A 26,830-nucleotide genomic window follows, 5' to 3' on the forward strand; every position below is an offset into this window, starting at 1 on the left:
AACCAATGTCTCCGCTATTTCCTCAGCCACCTCTCTCAGAACTCTAGGATGTATCCCATCGGGGCCAGGAGATTTATCAATTTTAAGACCTTTTAGCTTTTCTAGCACTATCTCTTTTGTAATGGCAACCATACTCAACTCAGCCCCCGACTCCCTTTAATTGTTGGGATATTACTCATGTCTTACACTGTGAAAACTGATGCAAAGTACTTGTTAAGTTCTCCTGCTATTTCCATATCTCCCATCACTAGGCTTCCAGCATCAGTTTGAAGTGGCCCAATGTCTACTTTTGCCTGTCGTTTGTTTCTTATGTATTGAAAGAAACTTTTACTATCATTTCTAATATTACTGGCTAGCCTACCTTCATATTTGATCCTTTCCTTTCTTATTACTCTCTTTGTTATCCTCTGTTTGTTTTTGTAGCCTTCCCAATCTTCTGATTTCCCACTGCTCTTGGCCACTTTATAGGATCTCTCGTTTTCTTTAATACATTTCCTGACTTCCTTTGTCAGCCATGGCTGTCTAATCCCTCCCCAGATAATCTTTCTTTTCTTGGGGATGAACGTCTGTACAGTGTCCTCAATTATACCCACAAACTCCCGCCATTTTTGCTCTACTGTCTTCCCTGCTAGGCTCTGCTTCCAGTAAAAAATGAGGTCTGCAGATGCTGGAGATCACAGCTGCAAATGTGTTGCTGGTCAAAGCACAGCAGGTTAGGCAGCATCTCAGGAATAGAGAATTCGACGTTTCGAGCATAAGCCCTTCATCAGGAATAAGAGAGAGAGAGCCAAGCCGGCTGAGATAAAAGGTAGGGAGGAGGGACTAGGGGGAGGGGCGATGGAGGTGGGATAGGTGGAAGGAGGTCAAGGTGAGGGTGATAGGCCGGAGTGGGGTGGGGGCGGAGAGGTCAGGAAGAGGATTGCAGGTTAGGAGCTTCTGTGCAGAGGAGATGACCTGGGGGGTGCAGTGAGGGAGGGACTCACTGAAATCCTTGTAGAGGGAGGAAGAGAGCTTCTTCAAGGAAGGCATCCTTGTAAGAGGATTCGCAGTAGGTTAAAATCTTCGAGTAAAAAATGAGGTCTGCAGATGCTGGAGATCACAGCTGCAAATGTGTTGCTGGTCAAAGCACAGCAGGTTAGGCAGCATCTCAGGAATAGAGAATTCGACGTTTCGAGCATAAGCCCTTCATCAGGAATAAGAGAGAGAGAGCCAAGCCGGCTGAGATAAAAGGTAGGGAGGAGGGACTAGGGGGAGGGGCGATGGAGGTTTGACCAGCAACACATTTGCAGCAGGCTCTGCTTCCAGTCTATTTTTGTCAGTTCCTCTCTCATGCCCTCACAATTACCTTTATTTAACAGTAACACCATTACATCAGATTTTGCCTTCTCTCTTTCAAACTCCAGACTGAACTCTACCATATTATGATCGCCGCTTCCTTACTTTAAGATCTTTTATAAAGTCTCAAACATATGTGGGGAATTCCTGGACTAGGGGTGATAGGACAGTGTCGAGGTAGGTAGAGATGAGTTCAGTGGGGCAGGAGCCTGCTGAGACAATGGGTCAGCCAGGGTGGTCAGGCTTGTGGATCTTGGGAAGGAGGTAGAACCGGGCAATGCTGGGTTCCCGGACTATGAGGTTGGAAGCTGTGGGTGGGAGATCTCCTCAGGTGATGAGGTTCTGTATGGTCTGGGAGATGATGGTTTGGTGATGGGGGGTGGGGTCATGATCGAGGGGGTGGTAGGAAGAGGTGTCCTCGAGTTGGCATTTGGCTTCAGCGGTGTAGAGGTCAGTGCGCCAGACTACCACTGCGCTCACTTTATCTGCTGGCTTGATGGTGAGGTTGGGATTGGAGCAGAGGGATTGGAGGGCTGCGCGTTGAAGTCCACATTGATGCCCTGGGCTGAGGTGGGGGAAGGGGAAATGAGGAAACTGTTGACGTCCATATTGATGCCCTAGGGTTGAAGTGTTCCGAGGAAGAAGGTGAGGCGTTCTTCCTCCAGGCATCAGGTAGTGAGGGAGCGGTGGTGAAGGAGGCCCAGGACCTCCATGTCCTCAGCAGAGTGGGAGGGGGAGTTGAAATGTTGGGCCACAGGGCGGTGTGGTTGATTTGTTTTTATGCTAATCTGAAAATACCTATCCCATTTGTAAAAGGGAATCTGATCTTTTGATCTGGTAAACAGAAATAGAAATCGACACTTTGCTTCAGTGTTTATTGGGCTTTCTACTGTACTTAGTATATATTTTTCTTAGATAAAGTCCTGCTGATGGAAGTCCCCTTTTCTCCCACGTCAATTGTGTTTCACTGCGTGACTTTATAGAATCGAAACCGAAACTGATCACTTTAAAACAGGGAGAAGTGGGGAGCCAGCGTTCAGTTCCAGTATCTGCTATCGCAGAGCTGTTCAACATGAGCTCCAGCGAGTATGAGCAGGGCCGAGAGCAGCAGCACTTGATGCTGATCGATTGTTTCCGCAACCGCTTGGTCGCGATCATCCAAGTGGAGCCAGTGCTGGACTTCATCACGTTCATGGAAGAGGCCGATAAAGAGGAGATCCGGGCCATGAAACTGCAAAAAGGCAACCAGGCTGCTGTCAGCCTGCTACTCACCAAGATCAGCAGGCAGCCCCCTGCAGCGGGCTGGTTTGGAGAGTTTTTCACTGCCCTGAGGGAAGGCGGTTGTTCTCACGCCGCTGAGTATATGCGTCTCGATACAGATCACGGTATATCGCCATCACTGGAAGCCCAAAATGACCTGGAGGTGAAACTCATCGAGATCTTGGCCCCAAGTTTAATCGACAAGCTGCTACCCTTTGACATTTCAGTGCATTGCTTTGCCAGTGGCATTTTGACCCAAGATGACGTGGAGAATGTAGGTACTTTTTTTTATCACTTGTAGAACTGAATGCCTTTTTCGATATTAATGTCATAAGTTAAATGAGGCTTCTTTGAAGTAGATCAAGTGACGTCACAGCATTCAAATATTATTGAACTAATGGGTGTTACCAAGTCTAAATGGGTGGTGTGCCTTGGGACTTTAAATAATTGATAATGCGAGTCCACTTATTCCTGCGTATTACATTTAAGGTATAAAGATATGACGCACAATTGTGAGGCTTGAAGTTGACGTTAATGTATTAGATACAAGACGTATTATATGAAAAAAAAACAAAATGAGCAAAAAGGTGTTAGATTCAATTTGATTTGAATAATATGTAGTGGTACTTCATTTAACAATTTAATCTCAATGAAAGCAAGCTGAAGGTTGTACTGAAAGAAAGCAAATGGCATGTTGGCCTTCATTGCAAGAGGGTTTGTGTACACGAGCAATATTGTCTTCCTGTGACTGTCCACACTGGGAGTATTGTGTGTAGTTTTTGATCTTCTCCCCATAATCCTTGATCCCATTAGTAATCAAGAATTTATCTATCTCTGTCTTAAATACACTCAACGACTTGGTCTCCACAGCTTTTTGCTGCAAATAGTTTCACAGATGAACTACCCTCTGGCTAAAGAAATTCTTCCTTGTCAATTTAAAGGGCCATCCCTACATTTTGTATTTGTGCTCTGGGGAAAAGTGTCTTGGGTATAATTTATGATTACCTGAACTACAAGCAGGCAAATATAATTTGCTAGCTATATGCTTCTGTGCTTAAGTAAATATGGGTTACTGTTTATGCCTGCTCAGGTCAGTGGTCCTTCATTAAATTCTTTCACATCATTAGAGTATTGATATTATGCATTTTCACCCTTTCCAGCCTGCAAAGCAATTCATTAAGATCATGGCTGATCCTCCAACTCAGTACTGTGTTTTGACTTTCTCCCCATATCCTTTGATTTTAATCCGATGACCCTCATTTATATCTTTCTTGAAAGCCTCCAATATTTTCACCTCAACAGTTTCCTGTGGCAGAGAGTTCCACAAGCTCACCACTCGCTGGGTGAAGAGATTCTTGCTCCTCTCTGCTTTATCCTTAGACTGTGCCCTTGGGTTCTGGACTCCCTGGTCATCGAAAACATTCTTCCTGTATCTAGCCTGTCTAGTCCTGTAAGAATTTTATGGATTTCTATGAAATTACCCCCTCATTCTCCTGAACTTCCATGAATATACTCCTCACTGATCCAGTCTCTTCCCATACGTCAGTCCTACCATCCCAGGAATCAATTTGGTAAACCTTCATTGCACTCTCTCTGTAGCCAGAATATTCTTGTTCAGATGAGAAGACCGAAACTTCACACAATATTCCATATGTGGTCTTAACAAGATCATCTCCAACTGCAGTAAGACACCCCTGTTCCTGTACTGAAATCCTCTCGGTATGAGTGCCAACATCCCATTTGCCTTCTTCAATGCCTGCTGCAACTGCATGCTTACATTCAGCAACTGATGTACAAGGACACATACATCTCATTGCATCTCCCCCTTTCCCAATCTATTAGCATTCATATCGTGATCTACCTGCCAGTTTTGACAAACAAGTGGATAACCTCACATCCATCCAGATTTTACTGCATCTGCCCTTTATTTGCCCATTTGCTTAACTTGTCCAAATTCACTGAATCATCTCTGCACCCTCTTCACAACTCCATCCCACCCATCTTTATGTCTTCTGCAAACCTGGAGATATGACTTGTAGTTTCCTCATCCAAATCAGTATTACATATTGTGAATAGCTGGGGTCTAAGCTCTGATTCATATAGTTTCCCACTAGTCACTCGAGAAAAATACCCATGAATTCTTATTCTTTGTTTACTGTCTGCCAACCAGTTCTCAATCCATGTCAGTAAGCAAACATAAAATCCCATGAGCTTTAATTTTGCATACTAATCTATTATGTACTACCGATTTGCTTTGCCCAATTATATACTGACTGAAGTCAGCAATAAGTGCAGCTGCTTTATTACTTACATTGCTAGTTTCCTTTTTAATTCCATTCCTAACATTACTCTTCCTGCTTGTAGGTTTATATATAAAACCCCATTTTATCATTTCCTGCCCCTTGGTGTTTCTAAATTCAACCCGCATAGATTCTATTTCACCAGAGCTTATACCCTTCCTCACAATTGCATTAATTTCTATTTTAATCAACAGTGTTACACACCTCCATTTCATTTTTATGTGTCCTTTCCAAAAACTGATCATTCAGTTTCCATTCCTCGTCACTCTGAGCCATGTTTCTGTAATCCCCACTATATCACTTGTTATATCTACTTGCATGACTAATTTGTCCACAAGGACAAATTTGTCCTTAAGACTTGTCTTTTTAAAATTCTTAGTTCTGTTTAGATTAGATTACTTACAGTGTGGAAACAGGCTCTTCTGCCCAACAAGTCCATACTGACCCTCCAAAGAACAACCCACCCAGACTCATTCCCCTACATTTACCTCTTCACCTAACACTATGGGCAATTTAGCATGGCCAAGTCACCTAACCTGCACATCTTTGGACTGTGGGAGGAAACCGGAGCACCCAGAGGAAATCTACGCAGACACAGGGAGAATATGCAAACTCCACACAGACAGTTGCCCGAAGCGGGAATTGAACCCGGGTCTCTGGTGCTGTGAGGCAGCAGTGCTAACCACTATGCCACTACTGTGGTCCCTGCTCAATTATATCTCCTGATTTCTCTGCCTAGCACTTTTCTTGTTTTTCATTTTGTCTTTTGTTTTAGTCCATATTTCTGAATCATCCGTCTCCCTGGATAGATTTCCATTCCCTTGCCCTTTCACTTTAAACCTTCCCGCCTGCACATATTAGAGCAGCCCTGGTGCCATCAGTTCTGGTCCTGCCCAGTTGCAGCCTATCCAACCTGTACTGGTTCTATCTCCTCCAGAATCCATGCCAATGGAATGTAGAAGAATGAGTGGTGACTCGTTGGGACTTACAGGATTGTGAAGGGGCTTGACAAGATGAGTGCTGGGAGGATGTTTCTCTTCAGGGAGAGTCTCGCACCAGAGGACAGTCTCAGAATTTAACACTGAGATGAGGAGGAATTTCTTTTATCAGAAGGTTGTGAGTCTTTGAAACTCTTTGCCAAAGAGCGCTGTTGGGGCGGAGACCTTGTAATTACTCAGAGATAGATCCTTGATTAGTTGGGAAATCAAGGGTTTTGGGGTAGGAAAGTGGACATGAGAAAGTGGATCATGCTGGATCAACCATGATTCTACCAAGTGGCAGAGGAGTATCAAGATTTGAAACATTGTATTCCTGTTCTTATTTCTAATGGTCTTATGATCTTATGATATCTTACATTATTAATGCTTTGCAATAATAGGTCTTGTTTTTCCTAAGACCTATCTTCTGCCAGCTTTTTTTAATACCATTATGGAATGAGAATCACTGGCTATGCCACCATTTGTTGCCCATCAGTAATTTTCCTTGAGATATTTGTGGTGAGCCACCTTGTTGAACTACAGCAGTCCATGTATTCAAGGCACACTCCAGAGGGCTAACAGGAAGCGAGCTCCATATTTTGGACTCAGTGAATGAATGAAAATATATTTCCAAGTTAGTGTTGGGTGCTGCTTGAAGCGAAACCTGCAGGCTGCAGTGTTCTAATAAATCTGCTATTCTTGATTTTCTCAATGGTAGGGATCACTAGATTGGAGATACTGTTAAGGAGCCTTGGTGATTTGCTGTTGGTGATATATTCTACTATGTCTCGTGCTGGAAGTATTGAATGTTTAAGGTGATGAATGAGGTCCTTTGTGTAGAAGGTGTTGAGCCTCTTTAATATTGGTGGCACACTCACCTAACAAAGTAAAAGTGTTCTCTTATAGCATGTCTCAGAGCAGTTGCAGCAAATACTCAAGGCGGGTGGTGGGGTCGTGTGAGCAGCCAGATACATTGTACACATTGGTACCAAATAGATAATTAGAAAAGGAGATGAGGTTCTGCAGAGTGAATATAGGAAGTTAGGCATGAGGTTCAAAAGCAGGATCTTAAGGGTAGTATTCTCTGGATTATGAGTGGTGCGATGTGCTCGTGAGAGCAGCATAAGAGAATGAGTGGCTGAGAAAATGGTGCAGGGGACACGAATTCAGATTTTCAGATCATTAGGATCTCTTTCGGAATAGAAGCGACCTGTAAAAGAGAGATGAGTTTCGCCCGAAATGGAGGAGATCAATATCCTGGAGGGGAGATTTGCTTGTGCTACTCAGAAACCTTTAAACTAGTAGGGACAGGGAAGGTGTAGGGGGTCCTAAAGTGGTAGGGAGAAAAGAACGAGGTTGAGGATAGCTCAGAAGATAAAGGGAGTAAGTTAAGTGGACAGGGCAGGCAAGAGCACAGCAAAGATTCCAGTATAACTAAATAATTAAACTGCATTTATTTCAATGCAAGAGGCCTTAATGGTAAGGCAGATGAACTTAAGGCATGAATGGAACCATGGGACGGATCATCATAGCTATTACAGAAATGTGGTTGAGGGAGGGACAGGATGGACAGATCAGTGTTCCAGTGTATAAATGCATCAGGAAGGATAGAGACGGAAGAAAGAGAGGAGTGGGACGGGTGTTTTTGTTTAGGGAAAACAACATTGCTCTAGTTAGAGAGGATATTTCTGGGGGATCATCCAATGAAGCTGTGTGGGTTGAACTGAAAAATAAAAAGGGGATGATCACTTTTGAAAGGATTGTACTACAGATGCCCCAGTTGTTAGCAGGAAACTGTATGTGCAGTATATAGGCAGATCTCAAACATCCCAAAGAATAATCCTCTATTCATGGATTTAACTTTTCACATGTAGACTGGACCTTCCATAGTGTTTAGGTCTTGTGTAAAAGTTAAAGTTCTAATTCGAGCAAGGTCAATTTTCATGGTATTAGACAGAATTGGGCGGCATGGTGGCACAGTGGTTAGCACTGCTGCCTCACAGCTCCAGAGACCCGGGTTCAATTCCCGACTCAGGCGACTGACTGTGTGGAGTTTGCACGTTCTCCCCGTGTCTGCGTGGGTTTCCTCCGGGTGCTCCGGTTTCCTCCCACAATCCAAAGATGTGCGGGTTAGGTGAATTGGCCATGCTAAATTGCCCGTAGTGTTAGGTAAGGGGTAAATGTAGGGGTATGGATGGGTTGCGCTTCGGGGGTCGGTGTGGACTTGTTGGGCTGAAGGGCCTGTTTCCACACTGTAAGTAATCTAAAAGAAACATTCAAAAGTTGTTTGGGGTGAGCTGTTTGTAAATAAAGGGATGACTCGCAAGTAGGAGGATGTCAAAAGTGAGATAACGAGTTCAGAGACAGTATGTTCCTGTTAGAGTGAAAGGCAAGACTGGTAGGAACAAGAAACCCTGGATGACTAGTGGTATTGAGGCATTGCTCAAGGCAAAGAAGGAGGCGTATGTCAAGAATAGACAGCTGAGATCAAGCGAATCCTTTGAGGAGTATAGGGAGAGCAGAAGCATACTTAAGAGGAGAATCAGAAATGCAAAGAGGGGAAATGAGGTAGCCAAGGCAGATAAGCTTAAGGAGAATCAAAGAGATTCAATAAGTGCATTAAGAGCAAAATAGCAACTACGGAATAGGAGCTCTTAAAAAATCAACAAAGTCATCTGTGTGTGGAACCAGAAGAGATGAGTGAGATACTGAACAAATACTTTGTGTCAGTATTTACTGTGGAGAAAGACATGTAGGCTAGGGAACTTGGGGAAATAAATACTGATGTCTTGAAAACAGTCCGTTTACAGAATAGGAAGTGCTGGAAATCTTAAAACACATAAAGGTAGATAAATCCCTGTAACCTGATCAATGTATTCCAGGACATTGTGGGAAGGTAAGGAAGAAATTGCAGAGCCCCTAGCAGAAATATTTGTATCATTGACAGCCATGGGTGAGGTGCCAGAAGACTGGAGGATGACTGAGGTTGTGCCTTTATTTAAGAAAGGCTGTAAGGAGAAGCCAGGGAACTATAGATTGGTCAGTCTGAAGTCAGTGATGGGTAGGTTGTTGGAGGGAATTCATAGAGACAGGACTTAACTCCTTTTGGAAAGACAAGGATTGATAAGGGATAACCAGCATGGCTTTGTGCATGAAAAGTCGTGACTTTTCACGACTTGATTGAGTTTTTTGAGGATGTGACCAAGAAGACAGATGAGGGAACATTGTCTACATGGACTTTAGTAAGGCCTTCAACAAGGTTCTGCATGGTAGACTGGTTAGTAAAGTTAGATCAGATGGGATTCAGGGAGAGCTAGCCAATTGGATACAAAATTAGCTTGATGGTAGGAGTTACAAATTGGTGGTAGAGTGTTGGTTTTTGGCCTGGAGGACTGTGACCAGCGATGTTCCATAGGGATTGATGCAGGCTCCTCTGTTGTTTGCCATTTATATAAACAATTTGGATGAAAATATAGGAAGCATGATTAATAAATTTGTGGATGACACCAAAATTGGTGATGTAAAGGACAGTGAAGAAGGTGATCTAAGAGTAAAATGGGATTTTGTTCAGTTGGGCCAATGGGCCAAGGAATGGCAGATCGAGTTTAATTTAGATAAGTTTAAGGTATTGCATTTTGGTAAGAGAAACCAGGGCAGGACTTAAACAATGAATAGTAGAGCCCTGTGATTTGTTGTTGATGAGAGAGACCTATGGTTTCAGGGACATAGTTCTTTGAAAGTGATGCCACTGATGGACAGGCTGGTGAAAAAGGCATTTGGAACGTTTCTCATGTGTGAAGAAGCATGTCACTTCTTCACAAATTGATCAGAGCATTGAGTATAGGAGTTGGGATGTCATGTTATGGCTATACAAGACATTGGTTAGGCCACATTTAGAGTACTGCGTAGAGTTCTAGTTGCCCTGCTACAAGAAGGGCAAACCCTCAAGCACTGGAGGGTTTGAGTTATAAGGAGAGTGTTATTAGGCTGGAAAATTTTTCCTTGGAGTGCAGAAGGTTGGGGATGACCTTTTAGAAGTTAATAAAATCATGAGTAGCATAGATTCCCTATCCTGGATAGGGAATTCAAAGCTAGAGCACATAGATTTAAGATGAGAGGGGAAAGATTTGAAAGGAATCTGAGGGACAACATTTTCACATAGAGTGGTGCGTATGTGGAATGAGACATTTGGCAGGTACATGAATAGAAAATGTTTAGAGGGATATGGGTCAAATGCAGGCAAATGAGACTAGTTTAGTTTGGGAAATCTTGTTGGCATGGGCGAATTGGACTGAAGGGTGTGTTTCCATGCTGTACCATTCTATGATTATGACTATATTGTAGACATGTGCCCGAGATGGTGGACAGCCTTTGGGAATTCAGGGGGTGAGTTATTCACTGAATAATTCCCAGCTGCTGATGTTCTCTTGTAGCCAGAGTATTAGATAGCTGGTCCAGTTAGGTTTCATGTCACCAATGGTAATGTCATTGAACATTAAGCAAAGATGGCTAGATTCTGACTTGTGGGAGATGGTTATGGTGAAGCATGTTTGATGTGTAAATGTTGTTAGCCATTTATCAGCTCAAGCATTTCATGCTCGCCCCTCATAGCAGTTGAGAAGATAGTGGTCATACGCATCATTGAACGGCTGCAATCCACGGCTGTTCGGCACACATCAGTAGTATTTATTGGAAACAGTTACCAAAGCTTTGACCTAGCAGCAATGGAAGAGTACAGATCAAGTCAGGATGTTGTGTAATTTGGACAATATATATTTCACATAGTGGTGTGCTCAGCTGCTGCTGACTATGTTTTTCTAGAAGGTTGGAGCCAGGACTTTGGAAGATGCTGTCAAAGATATCTTTGCAGGTGCTACAATGCATCTTACAGTCAGTGCACAGTGCTGATACTACCTGCCGCTGGTGGAAGGTGACTGTTTAAAGTGATGCATAGGTGGTCAGTCAAGCAGCTTGTTTTGAGCTGAATGTGTCAAACTTCTTTGACCTTGGTGGAGCTGTAACTCATCTAAGTAAGTGGGGCAGAGTAAGTATTCTATTGCTTTCCTGATCTAATGCCTTGTAGATATTGAACAGTTATGGGAAATAAGGAGCTGAATTACTCAATGCAGACTACTAGTCTCTGACCAACTGTTATAGCTGCAGTATTTTTGTGGCTAGTCCAGTTAATTTTCATGTCAATGGTAACCCTCAGGATGTTGATGCTGAGAGTTTTCTCCAATGATAATTCCATTGAATGTCAAGTTTATATGGTTTGATTCTCTTATGAGGATGTCATTGCCTTGACCTTATGTGAGATGTATTTTATTTATCACTTATTAGCTCAAGCCTAAATGTTGTTCTAGGTTTTTCTTCAATGTCTGTGGAATTATAAATGGAAATAAAGTATTGTAATCATCAAAAAACATCCCTAGTTCTGAAACTTAAAGGATAAGGGATCTGTGGAATTCTCATTCTCAGAGATCACTGGAGACAGACTCATTGAATATCTTTAAGGTAGAGGTGCATATATCTTTGACTAATAAGGGGCTTAAACAGTATTAGTTTAGGCAGTAAAGTAGAGTTAAGGCCAAAATCAGAACAACAATGATCTTATCGATTGGTGTAATAGCCATTGGACCGCTCCAATTACTTATTGTTGTCATTAAATGCTCCTTGTCCTTTTCCATGGCCAATTTAAACCTCATGGTCCTGTAACTGTTATCAGTAAATATTCCATCACTAATGCTAAGGAGGTCTTGTTGATACAACTCATTCCCCAGAAACAGAAATACCAAGGCCTCTTATTCTCATTCATAGAAACATGCAGCGCAGAAAATTCTCCTGATGGAAATTCTGAACCTTTCTATAATTTCCGCAAGGGACCAAATGATCTGTTCCTGCTCCAAATTTGAATGTACCTATGTTCAAATGCACTGATGAGTGTATTCTATTGGCTTCCAATGAGGAATAATACAAAGGGGCAAATTTGCAAGGAAGTTATACAAAGATTCAGAATTTCTATCAGGAGAATTTTCTGCACTGCACGCTTCAATGAATGACAGTAAGAGGCCTTGGTATTTCTGGTTCTGGAGACTGACTTGTATCCGCTGAATTCAGTATCAGTGAGGGAACATTTAATGACAACAATTACAGTAGCACGAGTTTTAAATTGGCCATGGAATAGGACAAGGAGCATTCAAAGACAACAATAATTAGTTGGAGAGGTCCAATTTCAATGGTTTAAGAAGGGATCTGACCTATATAAATTGGAATGAAAGATTGTCAGGCAAAACTGTAATAGTACAATAGTCTCCCTTCAAAGAGAAGACAGTTTGGTGTAGTCAAGGTGCATTCTCATAAGGGGGAACTATCAGGCAAACAAACCTAGCACTCTCTGGACAATGAAAGCGATAATACCAGAAAAGGGTGGGTAATAAAATTGAGAACCATGTGGAATTTAAAAGGTCAGAGGGTAAGTAAATATGCAACATAGTGGAATAAAAGGTAAGAATTAGAAGAGACTGGTAACTGCTTTAAAAAGGAATCCAAAAGCTTCACTTAACATCTGAACAATAAAAGAGCAGTAAGAGAAAGTGTGGAGCCATGTAGGCACCAAAAAACAACATACACATAGAAGCAGTGGACACAGCTGAGGTTCTAAATATGAACTTTGCATCTCCCTTTACCAGTCAAGAAGATGCTGCCCATGTCATAATGAAAGAAGAAGTTGTTAAAATACATGATAATAGGTGGACTAAAAATTGATAAGGAGAAGAAATTGGTCTCAGTACGAGGAGTCCAGAGGCAGGGGAATTCTGGAATGTTACCCCATTTGGGTCTGGTGTAGAAAAGGAGTTACTATACTCAAGGTCAACCTTTCTGCAAAGTTTGTTCTCACAGGTGCCCTTCTACTCACACCCGCCACCCGTGCCCCCACCCCCACACCATATACCTCTTCCCCACCTCCCAACAAGCATCTCCAGTAAGAACCTCCTACACTCGCACTGTGCGAAACTCACCTTTATGTGCCTCACTCTGCACATATCTGGAAGAGGATTTCAAGCCGCCTGCTTGTAGTCACAGCTCTTGCCAATGTTGTTACTGATGTTGCTCGGACAGCAAAACTGTCAGTAAATTTGAAGAGCTGACAATGCAGAGAGGAAGTAAAATGTGAAAAGCAAACAGCGATACTTAGAAAACGAAGGTACTGATTGTATTACAGCTCCATTTTCTGGGATACAAGCCAAGTCAGATCAGTATGTATCATTCAAGCTTTCCTGATTTTTCATTTTGCGGGAGATGCCTGAAGTATGACTTTCAGCCAAATATTGTGCAGACGTCCTGTTTAATACTCCTTGGTGTGTTCAATGGCTGCCAGACCACTGTGCTCTGTGGGGATACATTCCCCACTGTCTCATCAGGTGACATTGCTAGGAAACCCCACTCTCCAGGAAATCCTGCCCTTAAACAATTGTGATTAATTAAGGAAGTTCAGCAGTGAATTTTAAGAGAAGAAATAGAGAGCAGTGTTGAATGATTATTTGAGACCGGGGGAATATTTAGCAAGGAATACAGTGTTCCCCAGGAGCCACTATTTGAGGATCTATGGGAATACTAATGATAGTGATCAAAAAGAGATAGACAGGCTGGTGAAAAGGATGTAAGATGTAATAAATCCGAAATCATGTTCTTCCTTCCTGGTTTCTATTGCGTTAATGTTGCTGCTTTGCTCTGTTTCTGCTCTTTTGTTTCTACCTATCTTTTTCCTGCTCTTTTTTAAGCCTTCTACATTTGCTTCTTTCACTGTCTTCTTACCTTTTTGGAGGGAATTGGGAGATGTGTAAGGAAGCCACCAATTCCTGCAGTCTGTATTTTGAGTGGGATGTAGGAGCAAAGCATTGTCACCAGCATCTTCAGCCCACCCAAGCATGCACTTTTCCTCACAGTTTCACTTCCATTATCTTTATGATTTCACATTAGTTGATGAGGGCAACAGATGAAGTGGGACAATTTAATAGATAAATAAGCATTGGCGGACCTCTTCTTTCAAATATATCAGAAATCTACCAGAGCCACAAAGCATAAATAACACAAAAGTAGCCACAGTTAGCCTCGACCATGAATAAAACACGTAGCCGCTGTGCTCACACCATGAATAACTCATACACTCCCACAGCACATGCATCAAAATGAAATACATATGTGAGCACAGTGCACCCCTCATGATGAATAAACCATTAACTGCAGTACAGCTCTTTACCATGAATAACATACATTGGACTATGACGATCCATTCATTTCTTGACCTTGATGTTACACATAAGATTGCCAGCCACTTCACATGTTGCATTTTAGCAATCTTTACCCACAGAGCAGTGTGGTTAGGGCTGGTATCATTCACTTTGGTCGCCAAGGAAATTATGACTTTGACCTCACCTTGCCAATTCTAGATGTGGTTAGAAGATCCTGTAGGAATTCAAGACGAACTTCTTTACTTGGAGTGCTGACAAGGTGGAATTCACATTGGCACATTGGATAGTTTAATGTATGGAGAAGCTAGAGAGACCATCATAGGAGGATGAGCTAATAGGTAGAAAGGAAGTAATGTTAGGGAAGGCTTGCATGGAATATAAATATCGACATAAACTAGCGCAGCTAAATGGAAATCTGGTGCTCGAAATCTATATAAAACTTTTACTGATTCATCAATTTATGTAACTGTGACAGTCTAAACCAATAAGTGATGGCAATGGAATGCTAATAGTAATGGAACTGGACTAGCAATTCAATTAAGCCCAGATTAATACTCTGGGAGGTGAGTTCAAATTCCACTATGGTAACTGGTCGAATTTAAATTCAAAAAGTAAATCTGGAATTGAAAACTAATCTCACAGTGACCATAATGCTGTCATCAATTATTGCAAAGCCACTTTTGGTTCGCACTATCTTTCTGAAGGGAAACATCTGGACTAGTCTAAATGTGAGTTCACATCCACAACAATGACTCTTAACTTTCCTTTGAAATGACTTAGAAGGCAAGTAGGTGTCAAATACTGGTCTCGCTAGTGATATTTCCATCTCATGAAAACATAAGGAAATCTCTGGGTTGATTCCTGCAAGTACAGCTTGCCACTGTTTGTACATATGTAGCAATTCAAGACCACTGAATGAAACTGGAGGCTTTATCAACATATGATTTATTCTATCAATGTAGAGCTGGTAAGAAAGGGTCATGCATTTGTGCAGCAGATTCCTTCAGAACTGTTGTGGTGTTTTTATACAGCAGCAGAAAGAAAGGCTTATATTTTCCAAAGTATCATTGATGACCACAGGACAGCCCAAAGTGCTTTGCAGTCTCTGAAGTACTTTTGTGAAGTTCAGTTAATATTTTAAGTGTGACCTTTAGTCTGATTTTCACATTACAAGCTCCTGCAAACAATATATGTGATAATGAGCAGAAAATCTGCTTTTAATGATCTTGACTCAGGGGTAAACATTGGCCAGCACAACAAGGAGAACTCCTCTACTCTGAAATAAAATCAGAAAATGTTGGAGAAAGTCAGCAAATCTGGCAGCATCTGTGGAGAGAGTCCTAGAGTACTTAGCGTCTACATGACTTCAGAATAGCGTCATGGATTATTTTACATTGACCTTAGCAGGGCATCAGTTTACCATTTTATCTAAAAGAGATCCCAAAACAAAGGTTACAAGTATGAGATTGGTACATCTTCTGTGCTTTGACATATGGTTCTTAACTCAAAATGCATCACGATGAATGTTAACCAAATAAAGCTTTTGGAATAGACTTCCTAGGTTTTCTTCAAATAGTTTTGAAACATGTAACTACCTAAAATCTGCTGACGACTAAGGAAAGTCTCAATTGAACAAACCGGACTTTTGAAAATTAAGTACAATGCACGTAATCAGGCTGCACTTCCTAACATCATTTTCTGGTGTCACAACTAACATCACCAAAAAGAAAGGCTGAGACCTTCAAATAAAAATGTTAGTGCAAGCATTCCAAAGGCTACAGAAGAAAATTAAATGTATACTTCAATTTGATAGTTTTGCTGTAATATGGTAATATTATAGCATAAATTTCTGCGATGGAATAAATACCTTGTGGATCAAATATTTTCAATGTGTTTGAGTGATCTGAGGAAAAGATAGTACAGTGCCACCAAGTGGTCAAGTTCTGCAATTACATCAGGACTTATATAGTTTTCATGATGAATTCGGACATACTGATACACTTAGAAGGGAAACATCTTGACAAAATGTGATAGTTGGAAGTAGGAAATGGGCACAGACATGAAGAGCCTGGCGATCCAGTCCGCAGTGACTGAGAGCAATGTATCTCATGGAATGTTACAGTCTTCACCTCATTAGTTTTGCAACCAGGGTGTTTTCTCAGAGAATCATGCTGCCGAAGAGGCAGAAATGTTCACCATTGCCAGAACCTTCTTGCATATGTGTTGAAGATGTCATATTCAAACTTAGTTGCACACCGCTTCAATTGTGATAAGCCAACAGCTGGCACTCACACCGTCCTGCAGGATTTTTATCATCGAGAGGAAAAGAAAGTTCCTGCTTCAGGACAGTGATCTGGAGGTGCTGGTGGTTGGAGAGCACAGTCCAATACCTGCGGATTACCATCGAAGGTTGTGCCATCACACCAATCAGCCTTGACCCAAATGACCATTTGGACCAGTATGATGCCCTGGTGAAGCAGAATGTCAAGCAGTGCAGAAATAATGTTCATGATCTGCCTTCTGCAAGGGTGTGTGTAACAATCTTCTTTATGACACCTCACAATTTCAGGGCCATTTCTGGCACTGCACACCTCTCACCCAGACACATGGACTACCACCATCATTATTACATGAATAGTGTTGATTCAGTGGCTCTCACCTCCCTCATCCTCTCAAACTACTAAGCTTTCCTTTACCTCACTTACTGGTGACAGCTCATCACCTCGACTTTTCCAGTATCATCACTAATTGCTCTTCAATCTACTTCCGTTATACTTGGTTCAACTCTTTCACTGCAGGAAATGTTGGCCTACAACCAGGTCAAGAAGGGGAGGCCTCAATATCCAACCAACCCAGTAAGAATCATTTTCCAATGCTGTACTGTTCTCCCATTACGAGTAGTGCAAATTCATTTCCAGTCTGCACAGCCTTAATCCCCCTTAAACAGCTGCTTCCTTTTCTTCTTTCATGGAGGCATTGGCAACACACATCCAATCCCCACCCAGCAGAGACCAATATCAGAGCTTCTTAACTCCACCTCCACCTTGGCGGAGGAAGACACTGGACCCTTACAGGATGCACAGGCAAGGCTTTCACCTACACTTCTACCAGCTCAGAGACCTTACCGCTGTATCTAGAATAGATATGTGAACAAAACTCTGGGGAGCACACCACTAACATGATCAAGGAAGAAAAACCCCAGATCTCTGACATATGTAGGACTGCCAGCGACCAGGCACCATGGTCTTAGGCATGAATGACGTTGTCAAAATGCACAGACAGGCACAGAAGAAACAGGTGGGTTTGCCAGAAGTTTGTCATGGATGAAGGATGGAGGAGTCTACCATTGAAAACCAGATCCAGCACACTCAGTGTCTGTGGGTTATGCACAGAGGTCTGCATTCTATCACTGTAGTTATGGGCACTCAGCCTCAATGGCAAATTGAGAGGGTGACCACGGATCTTTATCTCACTCCAGGTCCAGCTTCTTTTCAGGGAGACCGGGTGGTGTTAGCAGGCACTCATAAAGAGGAACTGCCACCCGTAGGATCGTCCTTCTCGGGACATTGCAGGGGCACCCAGCCCCTGCTTTTGCCACAAAGGTCCCCATTTGTAATTGATACAAACTGCAGAACTAAAATCTTTCAGGACAGCTGTGACCTTGACATCGACCAGGAAGAGTTTGTCACCCTATCCCTCTGAGTTCAGTTCCTACTTCTTGAAAAACTCCTCGGTAATGATAAGCCGAGAGATCCTTATCCAGCAACTACACTGTCTTTTAGACAATTGGAGAGAAAGACAGCGAGGCATCTTGATTTGGGTTCTCATCATTGCCCTCTGCCTCCTTGGTAGATCATCACCAGCTGCTGCGCCCTCTGGTGGCTGTACAGGGGACAACTGTTCTTGTTGATGCTGTTGTAATTACTATCATCTCCTCCATTATCATCCAAGCTGTACCAAGGCCATAAAGACTCAGGCCACAGCATTTTTCATATCAGAAGCATGAGCAGCTAATCTGTGTTGAATGTCAGAAAGATATCACAATTTTCTTGAAGGATCTCCTGAGCCCTCACATCCATCACAATGAAGCTTACACAGTGTGGCATGGAAGCTTTGAAAGGAGCTAACAATAATGGCTCAGTAAGGAGCTCTTGAGGTGTGTCATTCTTATCCAAGCATGCAATAAACAACTAATATGGGGGAGTAAAATTCTGTAGGTAAGCCACCACAATTATCCAACCCTCCAAGGAAAGGCTGTATTCTGCATCACAGACCATGCTGTTACATACTTACAGCTCAGTGTATAAATGTGGCAGCTGCTAAACATCGATGGAATATGATCGTGAAATGAAAACCGCAGGAACTGCTTTAACTGCCTTCATCTGATTACATTTACTTCACTGACATGACAAGGAAGCAATTAGTGCATAAAATATAATAGTGATGATTGTTTGGCCATAAGTCTTATTGAGAATTCTTGGACTATGTCCGAGAGTGCCCTACCAGTGAAGTGCAGATTGAAGCCAGATGGATGCAATTGCAGAATCAGTAAAGTCCCAATTACTGCATTTACCTCTAGCAGGATCTCACATTCCTTTAAAAAAGACAATAACTTACTCTACCCACTTTGCCCATTGTGTCAGCAATTTTGTATCAGCGATTGCACATTTGGCATTCCGACAAACATGGCGAGGTTCAAACTTTATATCCGAGTCAGTGACTTGCAAGCCTTCTGAGACACATGAACTTTCCCCATTCTGCATGCTTCCCTTGTGTTGTTATCACTGTGGCCCGTATGACTTTTCAGCCTCTCTCATTTCTGTTGAACCCCTTGATTGACTGTGATTATATCCTCTAGCTCTCTGTAGAGACCTGCCATCTCGCCATAGATTACTCCCTTTGATTTTCATTTTCTTGGACCACATGAAGTGTTGTGTGAAAACTGCTGGTACGTGATGCAGATGTGCCATTGTTATAGCACAGAGCTGCACAGCTAAATGGCCACTCCTTTGACTGCTCACTGTTTCTCAGCATAACCAATTGCCTGCCATTCACCCTGTGCTATAAAGCAATGCCAGCCACAGAAGTTGGCAGCCTGCATCATAGAATAGAAGACCTTGTTTGTTAAAAAAAGCAATGCAAGCCTCAAAGACTGATATCCTGTAACTAAACACTAACACTTCTGTGTGCTAAAAAGAAATGTGAAGTAGGTAGATGCTGACAGCCTCTCACTAACAGAAAAGTGAGTAGGGAAGCTAAGAAAACAAGTTAAGAGCCATAACATCCACCCTGATGCAGATATATGAAAAGCATGTCTTTCTCAATACAAAGAAACCTGGAAGTAGCATGCAACTCATAGTTGTACCTGAGGTCCAAATTAAAGTTTTAAAGGGTTGAAGTAGTGTGTGAATTGGTGCAATAGCAAGCATGGTGATGGAGTGAGGTTCATGGTTTACTACTTCCAACTTGTGTGGACAGAAGTTCAAGGTGGATGGTGACCTGGGACATTGTTCAGAAGAAGGAGTTGGTTAATGTCATGACTGCCTTTAGTGAGCTACAGCCAGCAGGTACCTACTCTGATTTACATGTCATGGAAGGAAGAGAGAAGAAGACAACTAGAAGATAAGTTGGTACTTTAATGAGATGCAAATACATGGTAACAAGGCCATCATCACACCACGGCACAATTTTGAAGTTGCCACTTCAAGCTTGAGAGAAAACTAGTACTTTTTTTTTCTCTATCATGATTCTGGTTATTTCATTTTACCAAATTTTTCCATCCTTTATGCTATTGCTCATGCCACACCAAGGAGGAGATATTCTGTCCAATAATTATGCAGTTGGCTTGGTTCAGTTGATTCAAAAGTTTTCTAGGAATTTGATCATGTGATCCTTGTTGGTTTGTCAGCATAGTGTCAGATAAAACCTGTTTTCTTAAATGCCTTTGGATATGACATTAAATTTTACCTCCCCTGCTTTAGGAAAATGATAAAGATTCAGTGGTATGATTCATGCTAGTAGCAATCATTCAATTAATATCACCAAAGAATCTGAATAAAAAATGTAAATGTAAACTGATATATACTGTGACAACCTTTTTAATTCTAATCTAAACTTGTCTTTCAGATTTTAAGTGAAACTAAACAAAATGGAAACAGAGCAGGAGCCCGGAAATTATTGAGCAGATTAATTATGAAACCTCCTGGTTGGTTCTCCACATTTTTGGAGACACTACACAAGACTGGACATGGGGATCTTGCAAACTTATTAGCCGGCAATGATAATAGCTTATCTGAAACAGAAGGTAAGTTCTGAACTGTTAATGTTGATGCTAATGTTTCTGAATTTAAAGGTGCTTCTATGTCCAGTATTATCTTAAAGATGAGACAAATAATAGCTGACTACATTTTTACAAATGTTAAGTCAGTGCTGAGAGTTGTTATACAAAGTCATGGATTTGCATAGACAAATAACTTACAGATTTTAGATAGGTAAGTGAAGATCACTATGATAATCCCTTTCGTTGGGAAAATAAGAAGTAGGTTAAATACATTTCAATGAACAACGTCAGAAAACAAACTTATACTCTTGTAATAAATCTCTGCCAGTCATCAAATAAAACAGCAATTTTAAAAACTCAAAGTTGTGAAGAAGAGTTATATTGAATTTGAAATATTAATTTGGTCTCTCTCTTCACAGAATCTGCCAGAGCTACTAAGTTTCTCTAGCATCCTGTATGTTTGTAATAAATAAAACTGCTTGACCAGACACAGTATTAATATATTTTCAATTTATCACAGTAAAACTACAGACATTTATAATACAGAAAGACGCTATCAGAAACATGGCATCTTTTATTTAATTTATCCTTTCATTAAATGTGGGCTTCAATAGCAGGATATTGCCAATCCCTAAGTACCCTTCAGCAGACTGGTTTTCTGGGCCATTTCAGAGGGCAGTTAAGAATAAGCCATTTTGCTGTGGGCTGGGAGATAAGGATGGCAGCTTTACTTTCCTGTATGAGGTAGGATTTTCTAATAATCAATGTTATTTGCAAAGTTAACCATCACTGAGACCAGGTTAATAGTCCAGATTAATGAAGTGAATTCAAATTCTAGCATCTATCAAGGTAGGATTTCAAGTGGAGCCCTGATTGTTGTGATGACAGACCAGAACCCCTAAGTACTTATGGGTATGTTGAATTTTTAATTGCAACATTACTTTTTGAACAAAACAAAATGTAGCCAAACAACAACTGTGGCTGTAGATTTACTGATCGTCTTGAGGGAGAGATCCTGGAATGTCACACATGATGAGGTGTCTGGGAAGCTTCAAGCAGATGGACTTGAAAGAGAGAAATGCACAAAAACTCAATTGTAATATCCTGGGAATTATTTCAGATTGTGAACGTGATGGGAAGAAATACAGTAGTCAGGGTTAGAGACATGTTTTGTCAACCTTATAGAAGTTATGAGAAAATGAGCGTATACTCAGAGTTATTCATAGTTGTCTTTCCCCTCGGATGGGGGACTTAAAGACCAGGAGGCACACTATTAAGGTGAGAGGAGATAGATTTTAAAAAAGAAATGAAATGGTGGATGTGAGTACAATTACAATGTTTAAAAGACATTTGGATAAGTACATGAATAGGAAATGTTTGGAGGGATATGGGCCAGGAGGAGGCAGGTGTGTAGCTTGGGATTATTGTTGTCATGGACCGGTTGGATCAAAGGGTCTGTTTCCGTGCTGTAGGACTCTATAAGCAGAGTGGCTGAGTGATTAGCATTGCTGCCTCACAGGGCCAGGGACCCAAGTTCGATTTTAGCCTCAGGTGACTGCCTATGTGGAGTTTGCACATTCTCCCCATGCCAATGTGGCTTTCCTCCAGGTGTAGAAAGTGAGGACTGCAGATTCTGGAGATCAGAGCTGAAAATGTGTTGCTGGAAAAGTGCAGTAGGTCAGGCAGCATCCAAGGAACAGGAGATTTGGCGTTTCGGGCATAAGATCTTCTTCAGGAATGAGGAAAGTGTGTCCAGCAGGCTAAGATAAAAGGTAGGGAGGAGGGGCTTGAGGGAGGGGCGTTGGAGATGCGATAGGTGGAAGGAGGTCAAGGTGAGGGTGATAGGCCGGAGTGAAGTGGGGGCGGAGAGGTCAGGAAGAAGATTGCAGGTTAGGAAGGCGGTGCTGAATTTGAGGGATTTGACTGAGACAAGGTGTGGGGAGGGGAAATGAGGAAACTGGAGAAATCTGAGTTCATCCCTTGTGGTTGGAGGGTTCCTAGGCGGAAGATGAGGCACTCTTCCTCCAACCTTCATGTTGTTTTGGTCTGGCGATGGAGGAGTCCAAGGACCTGCATGTCCTTGGTGGAGTGGGAGGGGGAGTTGAAGTGTTGAGCCACGGGGTGGTTGGGTTGGTTGGTCCGGGGCCACGGGGTGATTGGGTTGGTTGGTCCATTTCTACCGTTTCTACCTCCTGCCAAAATCCACAAACCTGACTGCCCCGGCCAACCCATTGTCTCAGCCTGCTCCTGCCCCACCGAACTCATCTCCCAATACCTCGACACGGTCCTGTCCCCCTTAGTCCAAGAACTCCCCACCTACGTTCGGGACACCACCCACGCCCTTCACCTCCTCCATGATTTTCGCTTCCCCGATCCCCAACACCTTATCTTCACCATGGACATCCAGTCCCTGTACACCTCCATCCCCCATCACGAAGAACTCAAAGGCCTCCGCTTCTTCCTTTCCCGCCGCACCAACCAGTACCCTTTCACTGACACCCTCCTTCGACTGACTGAACTGGTCCTCACCCTGAACAACTTCTCTTTCCAATCCTCCCACTTTCTCCAAACCAAAGGAGTAGCCATGGGCACCCGCATGGGCCCCAGCTATGCCTACCTCTTCGTAGGATATGTGGAACAGTCCATCTTCCGCAACTACACTGGCACCACCCCCCACCTTTTCCTCCGCTACATCGATGACTGTATCGGCGCTGCCTCGTGCTCCCACGAGGAGGTTGAACAGTTCATCCACTTTACCAACACCTTCCACCCCGACCTCAAATTCACCTGGACTGTCTCAGACTCCTCCCTCCCCTTCCTAGACCTCTCCATTTCTATCTCGGGCGACCGAATCAACACGGATATTTACTATAAACCAACTGACTCCCACAGCTACCTAGACTACACCTCCTCCCACCCTGCCCCCTGTAAAAATGCCATCCCATATTCCCAATTCCTTCGTCTCCACCGCATCTGCTCCCAGAAAGACCAGTTCCAATACCATACAACCCAGATGGCCTCCTTCTTCAAAGACCGCAATTTCCCCCAGATGTGATCGACGATGTCCTCCACCGCATCTCCTCCACTTCCCGCTCCTCTGCCCTTGAGCCCCGCCCATCCAATCGCCACCAGGACAGAACCCCACTGGTTCTCACCTACCGCCACCTCCAAACGGACCCCACCACCAGGGATATATTTCCCTCCCCTCCCCTATCAGCATTCCAAAAAGACCAACCCCTCCGTGACTCCCTCGTCAGGTCCATACCCCCCACCAACCCAACCTCCACTCCTGGCACCTTACCCTGCAACCGCAAGAAATGCAAAACTTGCGCCCACACCTCCTCCCTTACTTCTCTCCTTCCATATCCGCCACAAATTCACCTACACCTCCACACACATCATCTATTGCATCCGCTGCACCCGATGTGGCCTCCTCTATATTGGGGAGACAGGCCGCCAACTTGCGGAACATTTCAGAGAAAACCTCTGGGACACCCGGACCAACCAACCCAGCCACCACGTGGCTCAACACTTCAACTCCCCCTCCTACTCCACCAAGGACATGCAGGTCCTTGGACTCCTCCATCGCCAGACCATAACAACACGACGGTTGGAGGAAGAGCGCCTCATCTTCCGCCTAGGAACCCTCCAACCACAAGGGATGAACTCAGATTTTTCCAGTTTCCTCATTTCCCCTCCCCACACCTTGTCTCAGTCAAATCCCTCGAAATCAACACCGCCTTTCTAACCTGCAATCTTCTTCCTGACCTCTCCGCCCCCATCCCACTCCGGCCTATCATCCTCACCTTGACCTCCTTCCACCTATCGCATCTCCAACACCCCTCCCCCAAGCCCCTCCTCCCTACCTTTTATCTTAGCCTGCTGGACACCCTTTCCTCATTCCTGAAGAAGGGCTAATGCCCGAAACGTCGAATTTCCTGTTCCTTTCCTCTAGGTGGTCCAGTTTCCTCCCACAGTCCAAAGATATGCAGGTTAGGTGAATTGACCATGCTAAATTGTCCATAATGTTCAGAGATATGTAGGTTTGGTGCATTAGTCAGAGGAAACGTAGAGTAATAGGGTCGGGGATGAGTCTGGGTGGGGTACTCTTTGGAGGGTTGGTGTGGACTTGTTGGGCCAAATGGCTTGTTTCCACACTGTAGGGATTTTATGACTCTTGTTTATGCAAGAAAGCTGGGTTAAATGACTCCTTTTAAAATAAAAACTCATTTGATCTATGAGAAAGACATATACAATTTGTAAATAAACCTCATTGCAACCAGTTGAGGATGAAATACTTGTATTCCAGGGAACCCTGCTGTCCTATTCATTCCTAATCCTACTGCACGACACCATTGCGAAATGTGATATCTGTTACTGGTGTTTTCCTGGTTTAGATTTGAAATCAGGGCTGAGAGGTTCCCTATTCCTGCTCTGCTATTTCAATGTTTTCTCACTGCTCTGTTCACCCAGCCTGCAATAACATAGGGATCATTTCAGGTTAAAGTGAAAGCAGTAATTTGGGATAGTTTTTTTTTCTTGCTGTAGAAATTGCTGCAGTTTCCCTCAAGAGTGTGAGTCTATTCATCCAAAACAAGCCATGAGTTGATCTATTGAACCATAGTCTCATTAGTCTGTCCAGTGTATTTCATTTTCTAAGTCTGGAATAATTGATAAAACTCAAATAAAAGTGGAGCCAACAGACAGAACACAAGAAGTTCAACACTGCATTTTTTTAACAATACCAAATGTAAAGCAAGCCACCATCAGTGATTGTTGAAAACATGCATATTTACTTTTGATTAACTGTTGATTGTGTCAATTGAGATTCGACCATTTGATGGAAGATTGACTTCTTTCTCTACAGTTGGCAGTTGTAAATTTACTGCTAGCTTAAATAACACTGATAACTAGGAGTTTCCATTTGCTGTTGCTGATTGTTCATCTTCCACCCACAATGTGTGAATTTTTTTTGTAATTTTTGAATAACTTGTACAATATTTCTAATCTGATGTGATAATTAGTCTTTTAAAATATTGATTAAAAACTGCAGAGAATTCATAAATTGTATCCATTCACTTACACTAATTTATTTTGCAAATGAGAATTTTGGGACTGTCTACACATTTGCTTGATACATCCAGTAAAAAGAGTAAGTGATCTAAAGAAGTTTTGAATAGCGATTAGTAGGATTATTGTAAAACAGTTGTTGCAAAATATAATACATCTTTAGAAAACTGTAAAAATATTTTTATTATATACAAATTACTGATTTTATTACAAAATTTGAAATACTCTGGAGTATTTCTTTTAGAAAGCCTGATTGTTTCTGCACAGAATGTTTCCAAGTTGAGGGTATGAAGCATGGATGATGCTGTCAATGCTAAACTTAATTGATGCTGTCATTTTACTGGACACCACTGACCATTCTCAATGGAAATAGAATACTTTAAAATGAGAAAATGATGGAACAACATTTTGCTTATATGAAGCTAAAAAGTCTCACCTTCCGAATGCCAGAGGTCCTTTTCTTTCTTAAAAATAATAAATTTTGTAACCTACAATATAATGACTTAATCATAGTGAATGTTTCATCTGTCAGAAAGAAAATGTTTCTGAGGTGAAAGTAAGATGTAGACATGTTCTTATTGAATGTTGGTGTATTTAAACGATAAAAGCAAAAAGCCACAATAAATTATAGGGCACTTTATTCTTTTCATAGATGAAGTTGTAAGGTCATGGACTTTAAGGTACTCGATTTGGTAATATTTAGTTCTAATCTTTTCTAAAGTATGTGGTAGTAAATGTTTCCATTCTGCAATTGCAACTGTCTTTGAGTTAACCCTTTTTACACATGACATTGTGCATGTATTACATGACTTTGTAAAACAGTTGAAATGGCTATGTTCTGATTCTTATCAATTTTCAATTCTTGCATTGTTCCACTTAAATATTGCATTAATGATTGCCACAAAGCTTTTTGTCCTCCTGATACACTCAATTCAATCTTGCTGAAGTAGTCAGCTGGTGCGATGAGAAAGGCATGTGTTATGTTCGTTCTGGGTACAGGAAACCTCTGGGTTGAGAACTGGTTCTGTTCTTGAGTCCATTCACAAGTCTGTTTCTACTTAAGTCTGAATACAATGCAGGACAATATAAAATAGCTGCTCATGATTACAGGAAATGTTTGTATGTCAGATCTTTAAAATTATACCCTGTATGGGATCATGGTCATAGGTGTAGGATTCGTAAGTCAGATGTCTGTAAATTGGAGACAATTTGATACAAATTAGTGGGCAATTCAGGAGATATTTTATTTCGATGACAAGCAATGAACAATGGGTTTTTTTTTCATAAGGTAATGTTGGAGAACTTACTGCCCTTGGGTAGGAGCTGTGGGAACTTTAATGCACACCTGAAAAAGGA

The 26,830-nt window shown here is 42.2% G+C and overlaps 1 protein-coding gene across 2 annotated transcripts in view; it reads left to right on the forward strand.

The window, feature by feature from the left end:
- The first annotated feature begins 2,345 nt into the window (after positions 1 to 2,345).
- The window catches only part of ifih1 (interferon induced with helicase C domain 1), a 123,627-nt gene continuing 99,142 nt past the window's right edge, over positions 2,346 to 26,830 (forward strand). The window contains exons 1-2 of one of the 2 annotated variants that reach the window (XM_060827189.1): positions 2,346 to 2,869; positions 20,251 to 20,428. In XM_060827189.1, the coding sequence (XP_060683172.1) occupies positions 2,408 to 2,869; positions 20,251 to 20,428 (640 nt within the window). In that variant the 5' untranslated portion in view covers positions 2,346 to 2,407. Of the gene's footprint in view, positions 2,870 to 5,932; positions 6,009 to 20,250; positions 20,429 to 26,830 lie in introns of those variants that run through there. The other variant, XM_060827190.1, reaches the window with a different exon arrangement.

This window comes from Hemiscyllium ocellatum, chromosome 7, assembly GCF_020745735.1.
Source record: "Hemiscyllium ocellatum isolate sHemOce1 chromosome 7, sHemOce1.pat.X.cur, whole genome shotgun sequence".
NCBI lineage: Eukaryota > Metazoa > Chordata > Chondrichthyes > Orectolobiformes > Hemiscylliidae > Hemiscyllium > Hemiscyllium ocellatum.